The following is a 24,056-nucleotide window of genomic DNA, read 5'->3' as shown; positions in this document are numbered from 1 at the left end:
GAGTAATATATCTGTAATATATGTCTACTTGAAGCAATTACATTAAATTCTTTCAGTAGACCATGCAATTAGTTTATGCTAAAATTACACCTTTTGTGTTAGGATTCAGTGAAAGATTCAGTGTAAAACAGGCATCAAAGAAAGTCAGTTCTTCAAATAGTTTAAAACTGCAAGGTTGTCCACCTTCAAGTTTCAACTAAAAATAGGACAAAAGTCTATATTTGTAAGGGGAGGGGAGATGAACACTAGCTTTCTAAAACCACAGTGACTTCACTACAATTTCAAATTTAAACACATTTTATTCCCTCTATTTATTAGCAAAGGTGGAAGTAATTCTTTTTAGCTGAATATATGTTGAAAAAAAAAACTTAAAAATGTGCCCTTGTTATTTTTAATGGATTTCTCTTTGTAAGGAAATACATACCTTCATAGGTCTTTGGAGGCAATACTGCTAGTAATTCATACAGTTTATGTCTATAAACCGTTGATGGTGTTTTTAAAGAATTCCCATATGATTTAGATATTGAAGAAAGCCTTAAAATATAAAAAACATATCAGAAATGTTAAAGACTAAGCATTATGTAACACTCTTTTTTCATTTGTACCACTCTACTGAATACTTTTAAAAACTATGCATACTCTAAGTACAGTTTTGATTTGCACTACCAATAGTAGAAGTAAAACAATTTATTTCACATGTTTTGACAGAATGTCCATTCTCCCTTCCCAGTCATTATTTTTATTTAATACTAGAGAAATAAACAAGATTTTCTGTTTCCTTTCCTTCTGTGTTAAGATACTAGAGCCCAAATACACTAAATCACTGAAGGCAAAAGTTTTAAAGTTATAAAACTCTTTCCCTCAACTGTGAATCTAAATATAAAAAATGCCCATGTCTAAAACTTTTGGTCCAAATGTATTCTTGAACTTTGTTTATTTTATAAAAAATGATCACGCATAAACATGAATGTGTATGTTTGATTACAAAAAAAGCAGAATAAAACCACTAATTTAATAAAACTATGCAACAATTTCTTCCCTATTTTTTTTACATGATACTGGAATCTCCAAGACATATTATAACAGCAAAAGTCTTCAGCTATACAGCTGAAATCTATACTTGAATTCTTGTACCTTGAAAAGAAAGTCATTTAGAAAGTGCACTAAATCAAATGCAAGATTACTCTGTAGCTTTTCAAAACCAGAATCTTATTTAACAGTTTTATATACACACTTACTGTGTCAATAAGTCAACAGCACTTGGAAGAGGAGGAAGAAGTCTCTGAACAACTTCATCCGTAAGAAGACCAGCACAGTGGGAAACAAAGCTTTTGATAGCTAGAAAAGAAATTGGATTTTAACTTAGTTAACTTACTAGAAGAAAAAAAAAATTACATTAATGAAGTAATCACATAATTACCTCACTAATAATTTAAAAGTAGAATAAAGCATGAAAAAAAAAAAGTTTGACCAATAGTTTAAGAAGATGATAAAATCTCAAAATTCATATTTACAGATGCACTGTTTTGGTGCCTCAGCTTGGACATTCATATCTTGACTTTTAATTGCATATATAAATGCAAGCTTTTTTTCTTTTTGTCACGAATTATGGGATATAACTCAACTTCATAATTCCATGTTAATAATAATAGAAAAATTAAAAATGGGAGAAGAATGATGTTTAGATGACCTACTGCTTACTTTGCTATTTTTCTATTATATTTAGCATAATTACTGTACTTTAGGAAACAACTTATATGTACACAAGTATTTTTCATTATTTACAGAAAATTAAACTTGAGTTTAACTTTCAAAAAGGACACAGAGAATATACAATACTAAAGACCTATTTCCAAACCAAAAAATAATACTTACGGGTTAATTGTTCAGGTTACTTGTAAAACGAAATTACTGTTGAATTCCACACTTTCCAATGGATTTTAAAAGTGAGAAGGCTGATCACTATACTAGGGTTCACATTTCTCCAGTGCAAAGGACCCTTTAATACTCTAGAATACATGACTGAATCATATCACGTACTTGAAGATCACTGGAGTAATCTATTGGAAACCCTAATTTACAATATTTCATGATGAAAAATTGCAACCTACCAGAGAGCGGCCAAATCCATAGTGCTCTTTACTGGTTGAGAATTGAAACTTCCTTACTGTAATTTTTACCGGAGTCTTCCCACTCTCACAAATGTGTTTGACTCACCAATTCTATTTTGCTTAGAGTAAGCTACCTAGTAGGAAACCGGACTGCTATTTACTAGATATGATAGACTGTTTAAAAAAACAGAACACACCCTCCCTGGGGTTTAGATCTTCATTTCTTGATTGTGATATGTTAAACAAAAGAAGAGAAGCAACCTTCCTGATATCATTTACCACTTGGAAATCAAGTGATTAGAAGAACAAGAAGAAACCCTCTTGGGTTTTCTTGTTTCTTTTTTACAAACATAAAACACATGTAGATAGATGGACAGATAGCTAGATAGATGTAAATATATGTATATGAGCATGTATGTTGGGGACCAAATACATTCTTTACCATTCAGTGAGAAAAAAAATCAATATGAAGTATCATTGTTCTTTCAGAAGGAAAAATAAACAGCCCAACTATAAATATGCAGAAAGACACAGTAAATTCTGCTTACCACAGAGAGCACCGGCACGACCTTCCAGTGTTACTTGCCAGGTAAACAAATCTCCTCGTGTCTTCTCTGTTTCTAGGTCTTTAGGGGATGATGGAAAGATGCACTTCCATAGTAACAGCACTCGTGGCAGATGGTGTTGGACAACTGCAGGGCCTGTAAACATTGACAGTTGTCACGCCAATGTAAGGATTAACAACATTAAGTTTTCTTTGGTTTTTTTTTTCTATGTTCATAAAAATCTTTACAGCTGTGAACAAAACTTTACGCTACCTTCCCAGACTTCTCACCATCTTGGTACTCCATTTTCATGCATACCCACTGACACATTTACTAGTATGCCACCAAAACAACTATAGTATCTGTTTTACTAAGTACAGACCCTGTGGATAACCACAATAAAAGAGAGATAAAAATCAAGAGTGATGTTCAGATTAGAGGTTAATGCACAAGGTCTGTTTTCCCTAATCTAAGAAAAAACTGGGAGCTGTTGAACAGAAGTAATAACTGAAAACATGAAGATGCCTTAAAAATACAAACAAAACTAATAAGATACATTCATTTGTAATTTAGTGATCACAGCCTATAATCCGACCACTTATAAATATAAGAATGTTCTGTTAGGTTTCAAATGACTGACAAGAGGAAAATAATTAGCTGATTTTGTGCTGGGATAGATGTTAAAAAGTATTAGTGTAATTCTTCATGACCACAAAGGCATTTGGTTAGCTTGAATTTGAAATTTATCTTCTACATTTAATTAACAGTGGTCCCACTTAGTCACTGTTTTTCAGATATTGCATCCAATGAACTTATATAACAAATTTGAAAGAAATTATTATTTTAGAAAGCTTTTCTAAAGATTCCAATTAAGGGTTGGGGTTTTTTTTAGAATTATTTTGTAGTGGTAAGTTAAATGACGCATCAAAAGAATTATAGTCAGAGACAGAACAGCTTCATGTAGTTTAATAAAAATTGTAGAAAGCTACTACCTAATGTCATGAGGGCAGCTATCAACAGCCATCCAGCCTGTGTTCGCTGCAGTGAAATGCGACTGTTTTGAGAAGCAGAACATAACAAATCCTCTGCTACTGTCATGATGACCTTCAAAGGTAAAGAGAAAAACAGAGCAACAGCATCTTAGTAATTACCAAATGTTTTTTTAAGTACTATTTGCTGTAATATTTAATCCTATTTCAGTGTCCCCAAATAGAACACCATCTTTCTCTCACACTATGGCAATAGACTCAGCCTCATGCAGTTGCAATATCTGACTTCAGTACTAGTTTGGAATAGCTTCAACAGTTCTGGAGGGTACTAGGTAAGTTACTTTGCTACTTTGTCCCCTTTCTTTTATCAGCAGTAAAATGACAGCTAATAATTCTCATCGGAATATGCTTTGCAAGGTTAAGAATGTTCTCTCTTTATGTCACTATGTAGAGAAAGGATAGCAGGAGACCTGCAAATTAGAGTTCAGAACTGGCAAAGGGGGCAACGATTTTTTTATCCGTGTTTTAGAATAAGGTCCATCATTCTCTCTGACAGTTCTTAAATCAACAAATGGTATGACTAAACAAACAAGTTCAAATAGTATAGTCAAAACTAACCCTATTTTAGCTTTTCCCCAATAATTGCATGTGCCTACCATTAAGGCAACGTGAAGATGTGTGCCCATTACCAAAGCACAAGCTACCTAGAATTTACACGGATGAACACAAACTCTGACCATGAACAATTACCACAGTATGGCTACAAATGCTGAAAGTATTCTGCAATACTTCAATTATATTTTACATATGCCAAAAGTATTTCTTACATCTTGCATTATATCTGGTCACCAAAACAAGCTGCTTATAAATTAATACAGTAAGAAGTGTCATTATCAATAATGTAACTAAAAGCCTCAGTATAGACAACATCCTTATAAAATTTATTTGCACACTTATAAAATGTCAGGAAAATTTGCACATGAATGTTTGCTTCATGAAAGTTTGAAATTTGTATACTTCCAAAACTTTGTGAAATATTAACAGTCTGAAACTAGTTTCTCCAATTCTGTAATGCTGTCAGGTGGTTACAAATGAAATTTTTATAAATTTCCAATAGAGTTAAAATATTCTAAGATTAGAACAGTGATTAGAACAGTACCTTGTTAAATTATACTACTAAAAATCACTAACAGCTTAGTATCCCTAAATTATCTGTAAAACATCCATTAAAGGATTTCATTTAATGATTTCTTACAATTTTTCTCTCTATGTAATGTCTTATTTTTTGAACTGAAGTATAAGCACTACTATTGAATGCTAAATATATACAAATCCACTAATTATTTTGTTTTCTTGAATAGGTTCCACCTGCAACTCTAACCACTCTCTCAAAGGAAAATGCATTAATATAAAACAGCTTCTGTCCAGGTCACTACTGTCTACGTTTGATATTTCCTTTCCAAAACTGCTCTATTTAACACTGGTCTCTTTCAGCTCCCCAGAAGAGGAGCTAGTCTGGAATCTGGCAGTGTTCCTAGGAGAGAATGGAAAAGAGCTTTTGTCAACTCCTCTGTTCTCCCCCCTGCCAGCTTAGTACAGAATACAGTGTTTCTCCCACACTTTTCCGTGCCCTCCATACCTCCTCCTGACCCTATTCTATCCTATTCTATTCCGCTAAAAGAAATCTTTCTTAAGAATTAAGTTTCTCTGCTAAATAGAAGCTTTAGTTCTGCTTAGGTGTATAGAATTTGAATGGCACTGCTTATCTATATAACTGGACAAAGGATAGTAACTTTGTCCTTTCCCCAAGGTCTTTCAGTGATCATGAAGTTTTAAAAGTTAAGAAAAACAGGGTTTGAGGGTTTTTTTACATTTATAAATTGTTTCATCAGCAGTTGGGACTTCGAATGTTGAGATCTGTAGCTAACAATGTCTATTAAGGACTCAACAACACAGAAAGGATGGGCTGGAATCATGGCAAGAGATATTTTTCTTGAACTACTAAAGCATTCCTTTCATCTTACAGTGGTGTAATAACAAGAAAAAAACCACAATCCTTGTGTCAAAGTGTGACACTTCTCAAATGTCCACTGACTCTGAAAGAGGTATTTTCAGAACTGAGAATGTGTCTACATTATGCAGCAAATTTGCATGTACTGCTGACATTTGTGTTGTACCATGGTTTTCCAACTGTAATTCCATGGATAAAGTTCTCATTGAGGTGGAAACACCTTTTTCTCCTGGTTTGTACTTCTACATCTGCATATCCCTAAAACTTCAGAGCACAGTATATCCTGTCTGTGCTAGTGGAGAGACTGGTAACAAGCTTCTTTGACTATGTTAATGCAAGAAATGGGTTTCTGTTAAATTCTGTAAAACAAAATTAAAGCGTCTATTTGTTGGTCTTGATTAAAGATTTTGTTAGACTTGACCAAAGACTAAAGATAATACATACTTACTGTTATCAGTGTAAGCACTGACAGAATTGTATACTAGAGAGTCACTGACAGGCCTGGGAAATATTAATTTGGCTTAATCAAACAATGGTCGAACAGGTTCCCTTCCAGGAAACTTATTTCTAACATCACAGCATGCGATAGATCTGTATGTGTATTTCTGATTTATTTTTTTTTTTAATGAAAGAAAGCTCTTTTCCTTTGACAACGTCTGACACATTTCAGCTGATATGTACTCCAAACTACTCTTATCTCACCATTGACATGGCTGAAATGTCAGCTTTTTAATTTAAGCTAATGTCAAATTCGTCCAGAATTACAGAAGGTTTGATCTTGCTGTAAAGAATTTAGTTCGAAATTCTGAAAAACGTAACTCTACTCAATAAGTGTTTTGTCCAGGTAAACATTTTCTTAGACTGTTCAATTAGGTCCTTACAGCTCCACAGAACTGTTGTCTGTCCCCCCAAAAATAACAAACTTCTCCCCTAACAAACCTCTCATTAGAAAAAGGTAGCAGTATGAGTGGTTAATAAAGTAATTGGTGACATTTCCTGAGAAATTACAATCCTGACATATGTGAGAAGAACACTTAATTTGAGTTACAGTATGCTTCAAAATCCCCTTCTTGAGGAAAGAAAAGATCTCATCCGTATACTGTGTTATGTGATCACGTCATAAAGAATACATGCAAATACTACTGCAAAAACATCAAAAGAGTGCCTATAGGAAAAGTATTCAGACCATACCTTCCCTTTCCCATGTGGAATTCCTAAAGGACAGTGTTTTACCGCACCCAGCAAAGCAGCAATGGCAAAACTGTAGCCAGTTACTGCTTCTGGAGAAGATTTCAATGCACTAAGACGTTCAATGCAACGATCCAACAGTAGGGACACGTAGGAGGGCAATGCTACTGCAATACAGCGTAAACACCAAGCTGCTGTTAGTCTAACGGAAATGCTGGGGTGAAGAATGACAGAAATTACTGCTTCCAGAACTCCTGAAAATAAAATGCATAAACACACTTAAGAAATAGGCAACCAGAATGTCAAACAAGCAAAAATGTATACAGAGGATTAGTGAACATACCGCTATCCAGTTTCTCTACTTCTCTTTAAAAAGCACTATTGATTTTTATGGTGAAATATTTCTTATCAAATTTAAATACTTAAATACGTTTCAAAAAAATTACCCTGAGTAAAAAGTAACAGCATGAAGAAAACCTAACATATTATGCAGTTATTCACCAACACGCATAGAAAATGTCTGTAAGTATTCTCAAGGAGGCAGAAATCCATGCAGTTGGAAACAGATGTCCACTTCAACCCATTCAGAAAAAAAATCTCACTGCTGCTAAATGGAAACAATAAAAGTAGATGAAGATACTGAGCTCAATCAAACTGATTTACTATAAACATGAGGAAGTGCTGGACTTTAAATACAATCCTTAATGGAGTTAAATTTTATGCTTTTTTTTTTTTTTTCTTTCATTAAGAGACATACTAGTACAGGACAGAAGACACAAAACTCTTTGGGCAACGCCTAAAGACTTCCTACAACATATAAGATAGCCAAATTCCCCTCTTTTTTAATTTTTTTTTTCTTTCTTTTTTTTAAGTTTAGTGGAGAGATAGAAGAACTAACAAGGTCCAGGCGAGAAGACTGCACACCATGAGAAAGGTTGCTATAGCCAATGCCAAACAAAGGATCCCAACAGATTTGAATGGACAGTCTAGCCATAAGAAATCAGAGAAGATCACAGAGAACAAGGAATATATTTTGTACTCTGGTTCACAGAATAATTCAGGGCTTGTACCTGCACTGGAGTCTTGCAGTAATGGTGCTGCTGTAGTTCCTAAGCCATGGATGAGACTTCCGAGTTCCTGAAGTGCACACACAAGCACATGCTGACTTGCTGTTACATCTGTTGTATTAATTCTTGTTTCCAAGTTACTGTCACTCATTGCAGCATCTGATAACACAGTACATGAAGATCCCCATGAAATCATTACCAAATTAAAACAAACAGATCAGAAAAAGAATTTTGCTATGGTAAGTTGGTTATATTACCAAATGAGCTTTTATCATTACCACTTTTATTACTGACCAAACTGTTTTCATAAAGGTTTACCTTCACTGAAACAAGTACATTTCTGTTATGCAAATGGATAGTGTAGTAATGCCTGTGAGGGCATTAATGGAATTGCTTATCTTTAAGTGATGGGGAACAGTGGCTAGTAAGAAACACACTATTCTCAGCCTTGCCAAAAGTGTTTTGAAGAGGACATACTTGATATAGCTTGCCAGATGTTACTACATAGTAGGAAAAAAGGAAGGGAAGGAAAGAGTGAAACAGGGCAAGAGCAAGCAAGAGAGAAGGTGTGAGTGGGGAATAGAGGGAAAAAAATCTGGAGTTTTTTTTCCAAGTTCATCTTTTGAGACACAAATGATTATGTCAGTTTAGACATTTAACATTTAGATATTTAACTAGGATATAATCTCCAACTGTACACCAGGGAATGACTGGTTATGCCCAGCATTTTCTTACTTTTCCCCTACAAGGGCAATGGCGGGAAATCAGCAGCTTTTTTTGGAAGCTGTGTACAAGACTTTATCACATAAGAGATCTGTTTTCTCCATGAGAAAATGCTTGTTTTGTCAATTAGGAACAAATGCTTCTTTTTTGAACCATTAGTAGTGTCAGCTGCTCTGAACAAGAAGGTAGAATCTGGTTATATATTAACTGCCAATTAAACGTATTTTACAATACTGTCTATATTTTATTACTGCATATATTTATTAATTTATTATATTTGTAATTGGTTAAAATAATATTCGCCAGGGAATAAGTGTTAAAAAAACGTTTACGCTTGTGTGGGTATGCATATGCAGAAACAGACACACACAAACAACCAGCCCATGTTAAAAACAAAGAAGTCCATCAAAAGCCCTCTACATTATTATGTTAATAAATCCATACTGTATATTCTATTTCTGCAGTCTCTGGATTAGGAAGTTGAACAATCACTTAAAAAAGGAAAAACTGAAGCCCAAATGGATAATCTTGTTAGACCCATACCCACAACTTTCTTCAATTTCCAGATGGCCTGACAAATCTCCTTGGCAGCTGCAATTTGAGCTTTTTCCCCAAGAAGGCCGCCTACTGTAGCTCGAAGGATAAATGAAACACAGCGGCGACAGCCGATAGCATCCATCTGACTCTGAATAGCCTTGGGGTGAGACTGAGACACGAGATCTAGAATATGGGAAAGGAAGGCAGAGAAGTTCCTTTCAAGCCATTGTGCTCCTAATGTAGAGACAAATACCACATATGCCTGGAAGAGATTTGAAAAGAAGCCATATTTTAGAGTAAAATCATCTGCAAAAGCACTGCCAGCTATCCCACATACTTTTTAAAAAATCTGTACACATTGCCACAACCAGAACTGAGATTACCAATACATTTATGCATCCATAAATCACATGTTCTCCCTTTCAGGTAGCTGCAATTTTTTTTGATCTATTTAAGTAACCTAAATAACTATCAAAACTGTACTAGCAATATTATAGCCTACCTTGACTGTAAGTTAAATTCAAGCTGCTTGCCCATCTTATTTCATTCCAGAGTGTGAGAAATGGCAGTTTACCCTGCACAGGCACTTGTTATGTAAAACATTGTGTTTGCTCTCACTGAACAACAGCTTCCAGCTATTTAACATTCTGCAGATGGTACCCAAATTTGATGTATGAATGCATTTTAAGAACTACTATGTTACAAAACTGTAACCCATAACCCTGAAAGAATTTTGTTATTATAGGCTTTGAATTAGGGAATATTTGCACCCCCCAAGCACTGCTCTTCATCTCAATGAATTTTAATTGTTCGCCTTGCAATGGCAACACCATAAAGAGACTACGTTTGTCACAACAAAGAGGAAGAATGCAGAGTCACTTTCAAATCTAATCACTACAAGACCATTTATTTTGCCATATAATACACTCCCTTACAAATGCCTTCCATGTATTGGATTTTTTTTTTTTAATGAATAGATGTGCTACCATCAAGAAAAGGGAATATAAAAAATGAGAATATGCAAATGAACACACAAAATTCCTCATGCGAAAGTTCACAACTACTACCCATACCAACGAACTTCTATATTTGCCTCATACATAGTCTCATGTTCAATATTAAGAACAAAATTATTCACATAAAAGAAAGTGAAATATTGTAGATAGAGAAATTGTACTATTTGATCCTGTTAGCATCTATTAGCTCTTGACAAATACTACTTAGGGTTCATAATGTACCAGTACTTTCCCCCTGTTTTACAGATTTGAAAATTGAGGAATTTAACAGAATATTTAACAAAATAAATTTGTGAAGAGTCATTCTGCCATGGCTACATTTTGAACTATATCTTGAACCTTGCTGTGTCTTGAACAAATATAATTCTTCTTCCATATGTAAGAAGACACCTTCAGTGTTTTTCTTATTTTTTAATTTACAGTAAACTGCAATTCACATAATAATTAATACATTTTATAACTGCAAGTGTTTTCTACTCCCAGGCACTGAAATATGAACAATTCCTCAAGTTTTTCTTATAGAAACATTGCACTATTTTAACTGTTTTGGTACAGTTAGAGTGTACCATCTAGCACAGGTAGTACTTTGTTAATGCAGAAATGCTTGAGAAAGGACACAACCCCCAAAACCCAATACAAATAGCCAACACACTGAACTGAAATATCTATTCCTGGGAAACTAATAAAACCACCGTGTATACAGAACACCCTAGGAGTCTGGCATGCATATTCTAGGCAAATAGCTGTCAAGGTATTATTGTTCCCCAGGTTTTCTGTCTCTCTGCCAGAAGTTAATGCTTCCACCCAGCATGATCTGAGCATAGAAGACAATTTGTGAGCACCTTCTAGCTGTTTCAGTGCAAAGTCTGGCAGTTTCTATCAGTAATTCAAGCTAATTTACAGATTTATTTTTTTTTTTACTGCAGAAGTTAAAATGCACTGAAAAACTCCCTTACTGGCAAAGGGGATGTCTCAAATAGTTGTGGGGACTGTAACATACTAAAATAATCACAGCTGTTTGATATATTAATGTTCATGACCATTAGTCTTGATTCACAGTTTTAACATTTGAATATCTAGGTCTTAGCATGTAAATGCTGTTTAAGATAATATTTACAGGAAGAAGCCAATCTGATATTATCTAAAAAATTTGTACTGTTTTTACCAGCATGCATTATATGCAGGACTTCATTCCTGCTCAATTAACAAGATTCTATCCTCTAACTGAGCTTCCTGGAACACAGCAAAACAGATATTTTGTTTTTTCCACTAAATTCTGTTTTCCTTATTTTTCATGCACTTACTCAAAGCAAAACCATTCTTTCAGAAAAAGACTGGGAATGTTCCTGTATAGAAGGAGACTATTCCAAGTTCAAATAATTCTTGTAACTTCTCCCTTAATTTTTAGACATAAGGTATTAAGTTTTAAATTAAAAATTTGAGGAAAGTATTTATTTATATCACTTCCTTGAAATTCGTATCACATGAAGCTTTCAGAAGTAATATATATTTAACTTTGAAAATTTCAAAAGCTATCAGGTAAACAATAAGCAACACCAGAAATATTTTTTCTTTTCTTTTTAGCATAACTCAAGATGTAAAACCTTATTTTAAAGTACATACATTTTGTCACAGATATAAAAAAGGATGAAATAAGAGATATACGGAGAGCAAAAGAGAGCAAAATATTAAGAATGTTGAGCAAGCCCAGAAAATTGTAACTAACGTAATCCAAACCTGGGTGACTCCAACTCTAACATCTCTGCTGACTGAACTGGTCCCTTTCAACATATCACCACTGGCTCGTAAAAATCCACAACTTCCACGCAGAAATCCAGTTCCCAGTAGCTCCATCACTTCTTCCAAAGAGATTCTACGGAAGTTATGCCTGACGGATGCTAAGAATACATGTAAATCTTTAGAGGAATAGCTCTGTAAAACGCTGCATTTTAAAGGAAACAATTTGCACAAATTCAGTAGTACAATCAAATCCAAATATTGTTTGAGGATAATTTCATAACAGAAACAAAGACATTTTAGGACTCAGTGCTCTAGTGAACCACAATATTTCTTAAGTTTTTCTGCTTCAGCTATCCTGAAATAGTTTAGGTCATCACCTGATATTTATACATACATTTACCCTCCCTCAGTATTTACCATCTAATTCTAAGCTCCCTTTGCAAAAAGGTCTGTACGGCCAACTCCTACCACACAAATCTCCATGAAAGCCCTCACTAACTCATTCCAGCTGTCAGAGACAATGCTCTATTCCAAACTCCAGACAGGGCAGACGACCCTTACTGATATGCTTAGCCAGATAAGTGTACAGCTACATGTTCTCTTAGAAAAATAAAGCATCTCACCTCAATATTAAATTAGCTCTCCAAAAGAATGACAATAATTTTCTAGGAAAATTATTTATCACTAATTCTTATTCCATTGTTTTGTTTCTTGATAGAAAGTTCATTAAACATACATGCTGAGACATGTGTGTGCAAACTTAGCATGATGACTGCACACTGTGCAAACGAAGTGGCCTAAAATTTTCACTGCATTTTTCATCCTCTTCCAAGTACTGAGATGGGAAAAGGAATGAGAGAATTTGAGATAATCATGTCCAAAAAAACATTAATGAGAACTGCAATATCAGCAGGTTATCAGATACAATGCAGAAACTTCAGGACTATGCACTTCATGTATTGCTCCCTCCACCTCTCCCCAGCCCCTTCTAGCCCCCACCTAGCTTCTGTCTCACTTAGCTCCAACTTCTTTTAACTAAAATAACTAAAATAAATACAAAGAATTTTAAATAACCAACCAAACAGTTGATGAGCTTTTTATATAACCTTATCTTAGCACTTCAGAAATACAGCCATGTTGCTCACAAAGATTAAAGAAAACTACTGAGTCTATAAAGAGGTCAGAGTATTTTTTTATTATTATTTTATTGGGATAATAATAATAGAAGTGCTGATTGGTTTTGGTAGCACAATAATTATCTTCAAAAGATTCTTGATTTATAAATTATTCTTCGAAGACTTTAGAGTCTCCAATGCAAACACAGCCTCAGGAATTTCAAAAGGCAGTAAGTTAAGCTTAAAGGCATGTAATTTTGTCTTTTGCTGCTTATTGCACTGAAGGTCTTCTCTGATGCCATTAAAAGCACAACAAATAGTCTAAATCACACTTACTTTGCATCGTGTTATATTTGGCTTAGATGACAGTTAGAGATTTAGCTTTAGGCTCCTAAGATTGGACTAAAAATGCCCAGTCTGAATGGCACAGAAGATTGGAGATGTTAACTTTGTGCCAGGATGCTTCAGTTAGATCAAGTACTGTCTGTCAGCAAAAACAGTTACATGGTCTGTTGAGTGAACAAAACTGCATGCTCGTTGCTGCTTCTGATCACATTTGTACTGCTAGGCAATCCAGATGTGAATGACTGTGGAAAAACAACTTGAAGAGATCCTTAGCTCTTTGACAGAGACATTCCCTTAGTGCTTTCTAGACTGCTTAAATTAATCTTGCCTTTAAATTCTTGAGGCTGCTAATTTCTTGTAACAGAGAAATAGTTTTATCAAATATTTTTCCTTTTTTATTTATATATATACACACACACACACACACACACACACACAGACACAGACACAGAGGTTAACACAACCAAAACCACAGCACTTCACAAGAAAAATGTTGCAAAAAAAAAACCAAACCAGAGATAAACAGCCAGATGAAGCTTACACCATGATTTTACTTCAGGCTTCAATAGAACATAGGAGTTTCTAATCATGTGACAGATTTTTAGATGAGGAATCAGCAAACAAAGTACATACTTTACCTGTTGTCTGTTTAGATGCGAGAGCTCTAGCCAATACTGTGCCTAAAAGTTTTGAAACTGCTAATCGTACATCATAATTAGAACCTTCAAAGGATTTAAAACACAAGGTCACAACACTATCCAGGTCTGTAGTCCACATAAATACTGCTTCAGTCTGCAGTTCAAGAAGACACTAGACAAAAACAGAAATAAAAATGTTTTGATATGGAAAAGCACTCAGTAAAAATTTTAGTATGCTACATAATACACAGAGTCCTCCCTAACAAAATAAGCATGTTGCTTCATACTAAAATGACTTGAATTTTTGCTGCCAAGGCAACATCAAAGATATAAAGATAGGCAAACAATGTATTTACTGCTGTGTTCATCATCCATTAAAACGGAATTTTATTTAAGGAACTTACTTAATAAAAACAGATGTTAGAGCACTTTACCTTTGCAGCAGCACAGCGAACTGCCATGGATCGATCCGTCAGACATGATCGGGCAGCTTTGTAAATATCTCTATGGCAGGGGATAGCAGCAGCTCCTAAACCATTTAATATATTTTGCAAACTAAGCATGATTTCATAACGACCTTGAGACTTAAAAATGAAAAAGAGAGATGTTAAAGTTTTGTATCCCTAAGTTCCTTGGTAATACAAAATACCAGCTACTGAAATAGGTAAACGGTGGTTTGGGTCTTCTAGACTTCAGGAGATCTGTTTATGCTGAAGTGAGTTAAAGCAGACAGCTTGCTCTATAATTCTTTAAGCAAGTGAAAATAGTTCTGCTGGAAAATACTCACTAGCAGTTTAAAACTCAAAACATGAGTTTGCTGGAGCAAAAATGTTCTCATTAATAAGGCAATTAAATTTTCTAGTTTATCAGGTTCTTCCATGTAATCAGATTGAGAATAGTTATGATCAACCTTTTATAGACATAATCCATTAACTCTCTACTAATTCTTAGGAATGTAGACACTGATTTTTATCTTATGACTTTCCACAATTTGTCCATATTTTGGTATCATGTACTTTCTCCTATTCATTGGTCCAGCTACCAACAGTAAACATCCTATTATTTTTTAAACATGCTATTCCAATACCTCTGCATTCTTCATTGCTTTAAGCACATTCCCAACGGTGTCAGTAAAACTGTTTCCCAAAATTCTTCCCAATTTTTTGTATAAATAGCCCAAGCATACCACCGCAGCACTAAAACAAAAGCAAATCCAAAGACGTGTGAAAATGGATGCAGTAATAGATGAAAGGGATTAAGACAACTAACATCATCAATGGACAAACAACAAAATAACTAAATAGAATGTCCCAAAAATCTAAGTGGATTGTCAAAAGGAAAAAAGAAGGTCTGTATGTGGCATATGCGCTCTAGGAGAAATGCAGATACAAGAGGTGGCAAAATAACTTGGATAATACAAGAGTTCAGGTAATAAAATCTTCCAATGAGTTTTACAATAGGAATACAATTTTCGTATCCACCTTCAAAGGTTAACATTAATTTCTAACTAAGCATCCTCTGCCACACACAGTCTATGGCACTGTGCTACAGCAGATGCTAGAAATAGCCAGAGACAGGTTTATTTACAACTCATTGGTCAATAGTAGACTGTAAGTGGTCTTGTAATTAAAATTCTGGCACTCATGTTTAACAATACATAATAAAGACACACCTTGAAGGAAATAAACATGTAAGCCCATGTCCTTTTCACCACACACAGATTCTGAATTTAGTTTCCGCGTGAAATACCTGTCAACTGGAGTCTGTGTGCTCATCAGCATCAACTTTAGAAAAAGCAAAAATTGCTAAATATTAAGCAAAAAACCCCCAGAAATAAAGAAAAAATATTTGCTTAATTAAAGAGTGTTTGTCTTTGAATAATTAAGGAAGACACATTGGTTTTGTATTGACAAATCTGTAACTAAACTAATTAATTTTATGAATACAAGGAAAAAAAATAAAGTATATCTTTAATTAGCTTTCAGCTATTTGGCCAGACGTACTTAAATATACACTGACGCTGCTTAACACTCCCTTCAACAAAACAACATTTTACTTATTCCCCAACTGAATTCAAGTTTCACATAAAGAATTTTAAAATCTCATACTGAACACATTCCTAATTTTAAAAAATGCATTTAATATTAACAGTAATTTCCTAAATGACAAAGCACAATAAGAAAAATAAAACCAATATTCTTTACCGCTTATCATACCAAAATCCTATTTTCATTAAAGCAACATTTTTCATTATCACTTTTATCCAACTCAGTACTCACTAACAATTTGGAATTTAATTTTATTCATGGTGTGGCTGGTCATAAAATTACTATTGCACCACCTTACTACTAAACTGATCATCCAATAGTCACAGGTATTCTCTTTAATTAGCTTCACAACTAAATAATACATATTTCAGATCATAATCCAGAGAAAGAATATTTAACGAACACATACGAAAGAAAACCAGGACTACCTTATTACATCATGGTATAAACTACAAACACTCTTACATGGTTGACTGTATCACCACGCGTTTAAGTGTCGTATGAAAGAGTCAGTCAGTGTTGAACAGTGATTTCTAGTAACAAAGTGGCCATATTTGTTGATGAGTAGCACCTATTCAACTAAAGATAAGAATCCACCTACTTCTGCACATCAACATTTAAGTTTCTATAAAAGCACAGGAAGAGTTTCTGACTGCCTTATAGAACTGTATCATGACCCTAGTGTTCTGTTTCTTCTTTCCACAAATGTTTCTTCACTAAGTCCAAACTGTATTAGCTATTGAGACACTTCATATGTCAAATCACAACAGACAGAAGTTTCCAAGGAAGCCTGTAAATTTATACAAGTTTTGCATGGAAAAGCCTCTCTGCCTATGTTTTTTTCCTCCTTGGCAGCATATCTCCATTTTGGTATATGACTCTATGATATATTTAAGTTGTTTTCTCTCAAATTTCACTTTAACAGTTGTATTTGGAAAGGTACAAATGAAAATGCAGAACTGTGACACTTAAACATGTGGTAAAATAGCATTAAGATCAGCTATGGAAGTTTGCTGACCAGCCAAATGCTTTCAAAACATTTATGGTTTAAAAGCAGCCCCAGTGGATATTTTTAAACCTTTGTAATTTAAAGTAATAAGTTGTATTCACACTACATGACTTGTTTATCTGATCTGAGATAGCATTCATATCGCACTCAATTTTAGTAGGAGATAAGCACATAAGGTTCTGTTTAAAATGCTTGCCTAAAACATTTCCATCAAATTACAATTTATGATATAAGAGAACAATTCACTGGAAACCATAATTAAAGGAGTTTCCAAGTGAACCAACATATTGTAAACAATGATGGAGAAGTGTTGCTACCAGACAATGTGGGCATGTACACTAAATAAGGACAGATGGCAAACAAAGACAACACTTTAATCAAGATCTTTTTAAAAAAAAGAAGAAAAGAAAGCAGTCTTTCTTTACTGAACACTAAGAATTCCATATACTTGCAGCCCAAGATGAAAGATTTTACTCAATAAAGAGTTCTATAGTTCCAATTATTTTCTGTAGCCTGTTGTCTTGGTGTCAGTACTGTAAGAAATCCCTTTCTCAAACCTTTTTTTGAAATAAACCACATTTTACTGCTTTTTCTCCACCACATCTCTTACTTCCTCTCCTCACTACTGCTTACATACCCAGCAAGATTCTGAACACTGCCACCTCTCTCTTTCTTCCCCCTGCTACTTCTCTGCCTTCTGACTCTGGATATCTGCCATTTCTGTCAGTCTGTTGAGAAGTCAGTATAGCAATAAATTACTTTGCAGGACTAAGACCCGTTATAGCAAACTTACTCTTCACTCAAAAGACTGAACAAGTCATCAATTGGAACAAGAGGGAAACAAAAAAATATTACAGTATTGGAAAATACAACTGACTCCTTGCAAAAATCTATTTTCAGGAAACTTCACCTGGGTTGTTAGAAAGAGGATTAACATGTGAAGCAAAGGAAGAATACAGATTTGGCTCTGCTTTGTATACTGCATCATTAATGTATAATGATGTTTTACTATCTCTACCTTTCTCTAATTTTCTTCACTATAGTGAAAGTTTTGCATTGTTTCAGGAATTAGGGTTATTCATAATATCTCCGCACTTTAAGATTTGGTTTCACATCCTGCAGTAACAGTTCACATTTTTCTGTTCTGTTGGCTAGGCTTTAGGTGTTTAATTACAAACACTTCAGATGTTTTCTAACTAACTCTATCCAGCTTCACAGTTGGCTTAAAAAATGTACTCAGTAACTCTATTCTGTACCTGGAGTTGTATTTGTCTGTTTTACTGCTCTTCTCAGCACTATTTATTACCTTCTCCTTGTGTTTCCAACACCGCCTCCCTCATAACTCTATTCTCTATTACTGGTAATCTCTCTGTACTCATTTTCAATTGTCTGGCTGGAGATCACCAACTGTCTTTTACCATTTTGGTTCCTGATGTACACATACAATACCTAACGCTACCACATTCTTTATTATGTATCCTGTGGTAGTGAACTCAAATGCAGGTAAATGGGTTTTTTTCTTTTATTATTGGTAAATAAGTTACTTATGAAAAGCTTTCTTCATTTTTTTTATAACAAGCAGTGTTTGTTTGACTTGCTGTAAAGCATGGCTTATTCAGTACTGCAGTATGTATTGCAAACTGGTTTTGTCCCCTCATGGAAAAAAAACAGAGTAAACTGACACCAGTTTATGCTTTATTACCTTAAAGTATTCTATGGTCATTACAGTTCTGAATGATAGCAGTAAGTTAAGCATTCCTACACTCCTAAATAAATTAATTTAGCTTAGCTTTCAAATCACTCAAGGCATTTCCTTCCAGGGGATCCAGTAAATACTAGCTAGCTAGGTAGGTCAAATTTTGTTCTAGCATACACAGCCTACTCTGACTCCCATCAGCCACCAAATTGCCTCTGCATTAAATGCTTCAAAAGGAATGTGATTTTTAAACATTTGAATGTGATTGATTTTATGTTTTATTTAAGTGAATCATAACAAGAAATTTCTAAATAAGGAAGAAAAATATATTTTAAGCTTATTAAGCTTTCAAGGGCAATTTATGTTGTAAAGTAATAACTGGAATTTTTTCTCCCCAATAAGCAGCCCAACTTCTTACTCAAAATTTTCCAGTAAAGACACAGGAAGGAATATATAAAATATTACACAAGTACTTAATCACTCATAATTCTGTCCTGAAGGCAGCATATACTAAATGATTAAAATAAAATTGTTATAATACCTAGACGGAATCTGAATTTGCTTTCAGGTTTCAGATCAATTCAGTTTCTCTTTGAAGTCTAAAAATGTTAGAGATGTAATACCAAAGGAAAAAATTACTGTTTACAGCTAGATACACCCACAATAATGATACTAATCAAGGAGGTTCCCAAATTCTGTGTGTCATATGGTACAAAGCTCTACCAAACAAGAGGCAGAAATGAGGGAGCATGCCCTTGCCTACATTAACCTCTCACCACATAAATCTGTCTGTCTTGTTATTACTGGATTTGAAGTTTGGGGTTAAAAAAAATACTTACAGTTTCGTAGGCAGATAACTTGGTGAATCATCTTTACTCCGAATGAGTTCATTGCATTTGTCAATTGTTTGGTAAACAGAAAAAGTGTCTCCAGTGCTATAAAGTACAGCTAAATTCTTGGCAACAAGCCGTCTGGTAGGAGGTCCTGGTGAATTGTTTAATAAAGAAGTCAATTGTTCAACCAGTTTCTTCTGATTTTCCCTTATATCAGCCTGGAAATAAAAATCAGTAACCAGTTAAGTTAAATTTAAAAGTTAGTTAAAAATAATTAATACTATCTTTACTTTTCATTATTACTAATTATATTTACTTTTCATTATTACCCTTCTGATCATCTGACAATTAAAAATTAACTTATTGCACCTTTCTACTTAAAGAAAAGCCATCTCAAATATGTGACTATTTTTATTATTCTTAAGAAAAAAAAAAATCACATTTTTCAGAGCATAATTCTTTCTAGGAGCATTTCAAGTTAATTTTCCCTATGGCATTTGTACAGTTATATCTTGTTAAAACAAAATTGCCTTTTCTTGCTTCTTTTATGCCTTATGTTTTAAAATAAAACAATTCATAGAAATACAGTAATTTAAGTAGTAAAGTACTTCGGCATTTTCAAAAATTTGAGCATTAGAAAGGAAAGAAATTCCCTTAAAACAATCATCTATTTTAGTCTCATATAAATTTTTTTAAATGCTCTTAAAAAATGAGCCTAGCACTGTATTTTTTTTACATATTTCAACACGAATAACGTAACTCTTAAGTAGCATTATCTAAGTTGGTTTACTCTAACCTAGCCACATATCCTACTTAATCTACACTAAACGGTGAACCAAACAATTGGAGAGTTAGCTGGAAACAGATCTTTTATCATTTGATTATGAAAATAAAAAGCAAAGAGAAAGATGTTACATGCTCGCTTGCTAGAGAACTACCAAATAATTGTGCCATGCTAGGTAGAAACATGACTGCCATTCTTTATCATGGGGTTGCAAAACCTAGCAGTAATAATCTGAGTTAGAAAAAAAACTTGTAACATTCAGAAGCCTGCTGCTAACACTACACATACTTTCATTGTGTGTATATAAAAGACATGAAGCAAATGAAATTGAATACCCGTCTTTGTTTTTAAGCAAAATAACAAAAAAAAGACAGAAAGAAATAGCTCTATAATGTGCTTTTCTTCTCATGACTCATTATACTTACTCTGCTAGTCACTGGTAAAAGTTTTTCCAAAAATTGTAACCATTCAAAAATGAACTCTGCTTTTTGAAATTCACCAAGCTGGTTATATGCTTCTTCATTAAGTAGTAAACTGTGAGCTAACTCCATTCCTTGAAATTTTCATCAAATACCACAGAATAAAAAAAGCCCAACAAACTACCAGAACTGTATGAATCAGTCAGGCTTTCTCCCTCATTAGTATCCAATGACTGAATCAGAAGTTTGAACACCTAAACAGAAAAAGAAAAAAAAATAGCAGAGTCAGCAATCATATTATATTCATGTTTAGCTTATTAGAACTAAATTTTCACAGAAAAACTTAAAAATAATTTTTTAAAAAAATTATAGTAGTTTTATTTAGGTGGCTTAATAATAATACTTACTTTTTTGGAAATGAGGTAATTATATTTATTTAATATACCAATTAAAGTTAAATATACTTCAGAATTTATCAGAGGGATTCTTACAGAACTACTATTTTTTTCTTCCTTTTGTTTTGCATGAAGTGAGGTTTTCTAGTACCTGGTCACGAGTACACCTGAAAGTAATGACCAACTGGCCCCAAACACAATGACTTCTGCTAGCTAGAACTAAGTGCAGCAATGGCAGTAACCTACATCTAACAAACTCCCGTTAATTATATTCACAAATATAAATGCTAACATATTGTTCCAAGGCTTTATATATTCTCAATGTCAAGCAAGGCATAAAGAAAAAAATAGGACTTCATTGCTGAATGAGCATCTAATGCTGTCTTTTTTAAAAAAAAAAACAAACCCAAACCTGAGAAAAGCACGTTTAAAAAAACTTCGAGTTCAAAAGAAGTTATGTTTTACTTACGTGTCTTGTACTATTTTTGGAATTTCCACATTGTCGATAAGTATAACTAGAAGCAAACCAAGACGCAAAATACTTCTAATGATAACATGCTTTTTCCCCACTATTTAAATGCCATGTAGCTTCAGACTACAAAACATAATATTCTGTAGGCTTCACAACAATAACAGTCAAGGATACTCTGGTAAAATGTCAACCATATTTTAAACTCCCAAACAAATTATCCTTTCTAGAGGTCACGGAGACTGCTGAACATGTATTTTTTCCAATGCAGTAAGAATATTATAGTGTAATACGATCCATCAAAAAGTAAACGAGCAATACAAAGCAATGGTAAATAATTCAATACTTGGGTTGTCATCAAATGCACAGCAGAAGGTTACCTTTACTACTTTTTACGCATTCTTATGTAAAATTTACTCACAAAGGAAATTAGTCACATCTAACTTACTATAATGAACTGTTATTTCCAATTTACCTGAAATAACAAGCAGCTTGACAAGGCATCACACTAAGGTGATAAACATACATAGCTCATTATATCTATATATATTTTATTTGCCTAGGTATATCGACGTTCACAATGTACCAGTTAACTCACTCCTAGTACACTCACAGTCTTTACCCTCACATTTTTTGCAACATAACAAAAAAAAGTAGGACTACATATCTGAGTAGAGTTTCATCACTGCTCAGCGTGGAAATTACATGCACAAGTGCAAACACTCCTTTTTTCCTCACCCAAGGCCTGTCCCAATGTCTACTATCTCTAAATCACTTACTACCACAGCAGCTGATACAACTTACATACACAGTTGAGCATTACAACTCATAGTTGTTTGCCCCAACTGAAAAGATCAGATTGCTGACAGACACTGGCACCTAACTTACCTAGCAGATGATTTATCCGCATTGTAAAAATTGCCTCTCTGCTGCTCCAGGTTCTTGAATAAAGAAAGTCAAGAACTTGATTTTCTAGAAAAAGAACACAAAGATCAACTTTAGGAAAACACATGAGATACAAGTGTCTGTTCTACAGAAAACAAGAATTTCAAAGTCTTGCAATACTGACAATTTTTATTAAGTAATAGCTCACCAAAAAGGCACTAGACTGGAGCTCCATAATATTATTAGCTCTTCACAGATTACATTTAAATGGGGCAGACCCATCATATTCACCATAATATTTCATTCATTTCACCACCTCTATTATTTCTGTTTTGTTAACTCAGTTTAATTCTAAACCAAAAAAAAAGTAAGCTCAAACAGCATAATACCATAATTATTTTCTAGAAAGATGATTCCAGTGCCTTCATAAGATCTACATTACTTCAATACATCTAAAAAAGCATAGGTGTAAAATATTTATTATATTAGTCTGGAATGTTATCACAGATGAGCATATCTTTATCATTAAGTCATAAACTCCTTGACAGCATCCATGTCAAAATAAAAAAACAGCAAAGCTGGCAAAGGTGAATAAACTGTTTTGAAAATTTAATGGACAATACTATGGATATAACAAGACATGAGGATTAGCAATCCATTCTCCCAGTTGCCAGATAGAATTTTAACACTAGTATCAATGGGCAAAACCCATTTCCTTTTAAACCTCATTCAACTTAAACTTAGTCTGGCAGGACATGAACTACAGGTTGCATGCTATCTTAAAAGTAATCACTTTTCAATTGGTCTTTAAAAGACTGAAGTTGAAAACAAATTAAAAGTACACATAGATTTTGAACTATCACACAGAATCGTCTAGGTTGGAAAAGACCTTGAAGATCATCCAGTCCAACCATCCACCTAACAATGACAGTTCCCAACTACACCATATCCCTAAACGCTAAGTCTCCTGTAAAGAAATGCTTCCTTAATATCCAGTCTAAACCTTCCCTGGTGCAACTTGAGGCCATTCCCTCTTGTCCTTTTGCTTGTTACTTGGTTAAAGAGACTCATCCCCAGCTCTCTGCACCCTCCTTTCAGGGAGCTGTAGAGGGCGATGAGGTCTCCCCTCAGCCTCCTCTTCTCCAGACTAAACCCCCCCAGTTCCCTCAGCCGCTCCCCGTACGACCTGTGCTCCAGACCCTGCACCAGCTCCGTTGCCCTTCTCTGGACACGCTCGAGTCATTCAATGTCCTTTTTGGAGTGAGGGGCCCAAAACTGAACACAGGAATCGAGGGGCGGCCTCACCAGTGCCGAGTACAGGGGTCAGATCCCTTCCCTGTCCCTGCTGGCCACGCCATTGCTGACACAAGCCAGGATGCCATTGGCCTTCTTGGCCACCTGGGCACACTGCTGGCTCCTGTTCAGCCGGCTGTCAATCAACCCCCCCAGGTCCCTCTCTGACTGGCAGCTCTCCAGCCACTCCTCCCCAAGCC

At 34.5% G+C, this 24,056-nt stretch overlaps 1 protein-coding gene across 6 annotated transcripts in view; it reads right to left on the bottom strand.

Moving 5' to 3' along the window:
• The window catches only part of HEATR5A (HEAT repeat containing 5A), a 55,127-nt gene extending 32,476 nt beyond the window's left edge, over positions 1-22,651 (bottom strand). For all 6 annotated transcript variants that reach the window (XM_026849284.1, XM_026849286.1, XM_026849285.1 and 3 more), the window contains exons 1-14: positions 22,567-22,651; positions 20,821-21,068; positions 19,618-19,829; positions 15,113-15,221; positions 14,460-14,609; positions 14,026-14,197; positions 11,925-12,085; positions 9,178-9,433; positions 7,915-8,070; positions 6,848-7,098; positions 3,649-3,760; positions 2,660-2,812; positions 1,239-1,338; positions 425-534 (exon numbers count right to left, since the gene is read on the bottom strand). In XM_026849284.1, the coding sequence (XP_026705085.1) occupies positions 425-534; positions 1,239-1,338; positions 2,660-2,812; positions 3,649-3,760; positions 6,848-7,098; positions 7,915-8,070; positions 9,178-9,433; positions 11,925-12,085; positions 14,026-14,197; positions 14,460-14,609; positions 15,113-15,221; positions 19,618-19,829; positions 20,821-20,946 (2,068 nt within the window). In that variant the 5' untranslated portion in view covers positions 20,947-21,068; positions 22,567-22,651. The remainder of the gene's footprint in view (positions 1-424; positions 535-1,238; positions 1,339-2,659; positions 2,813-3,648; positions 3,761-6,847; positions 7,099-7,914; positions 8,071-9,177; positions 9,434-11,924; positions 12,086-14,025; positions 14,198-14,459; positions 14,610-15,112; positions 15,222-19,617; positions 19,830-20,820; positions 21,069-22,566) is intronic.
• Between the last annotated feature and the right edge of the window lie 1,405 nt (positions 22,652-24,056).

Source organism: Athene cunicularia, assembly GCF_003259725.1.
Source record: "Athene cunicularia isolate RWA chromosome 5 unlocalized genomic scaffold, athCun1 chr5_part1, whole genome shotgun sequence".
Lineage (NCBI taxonomy): Eukaryota > Metazoa > Chordata > Aves > Strigiformes > Strigidae > Athene > Athene cunicularia.
The sequence above is the reverse complement of the archived record's forward strand: the minus strand, read 5'-3'. Positions and strand labels throughout refer to the sequence as shown.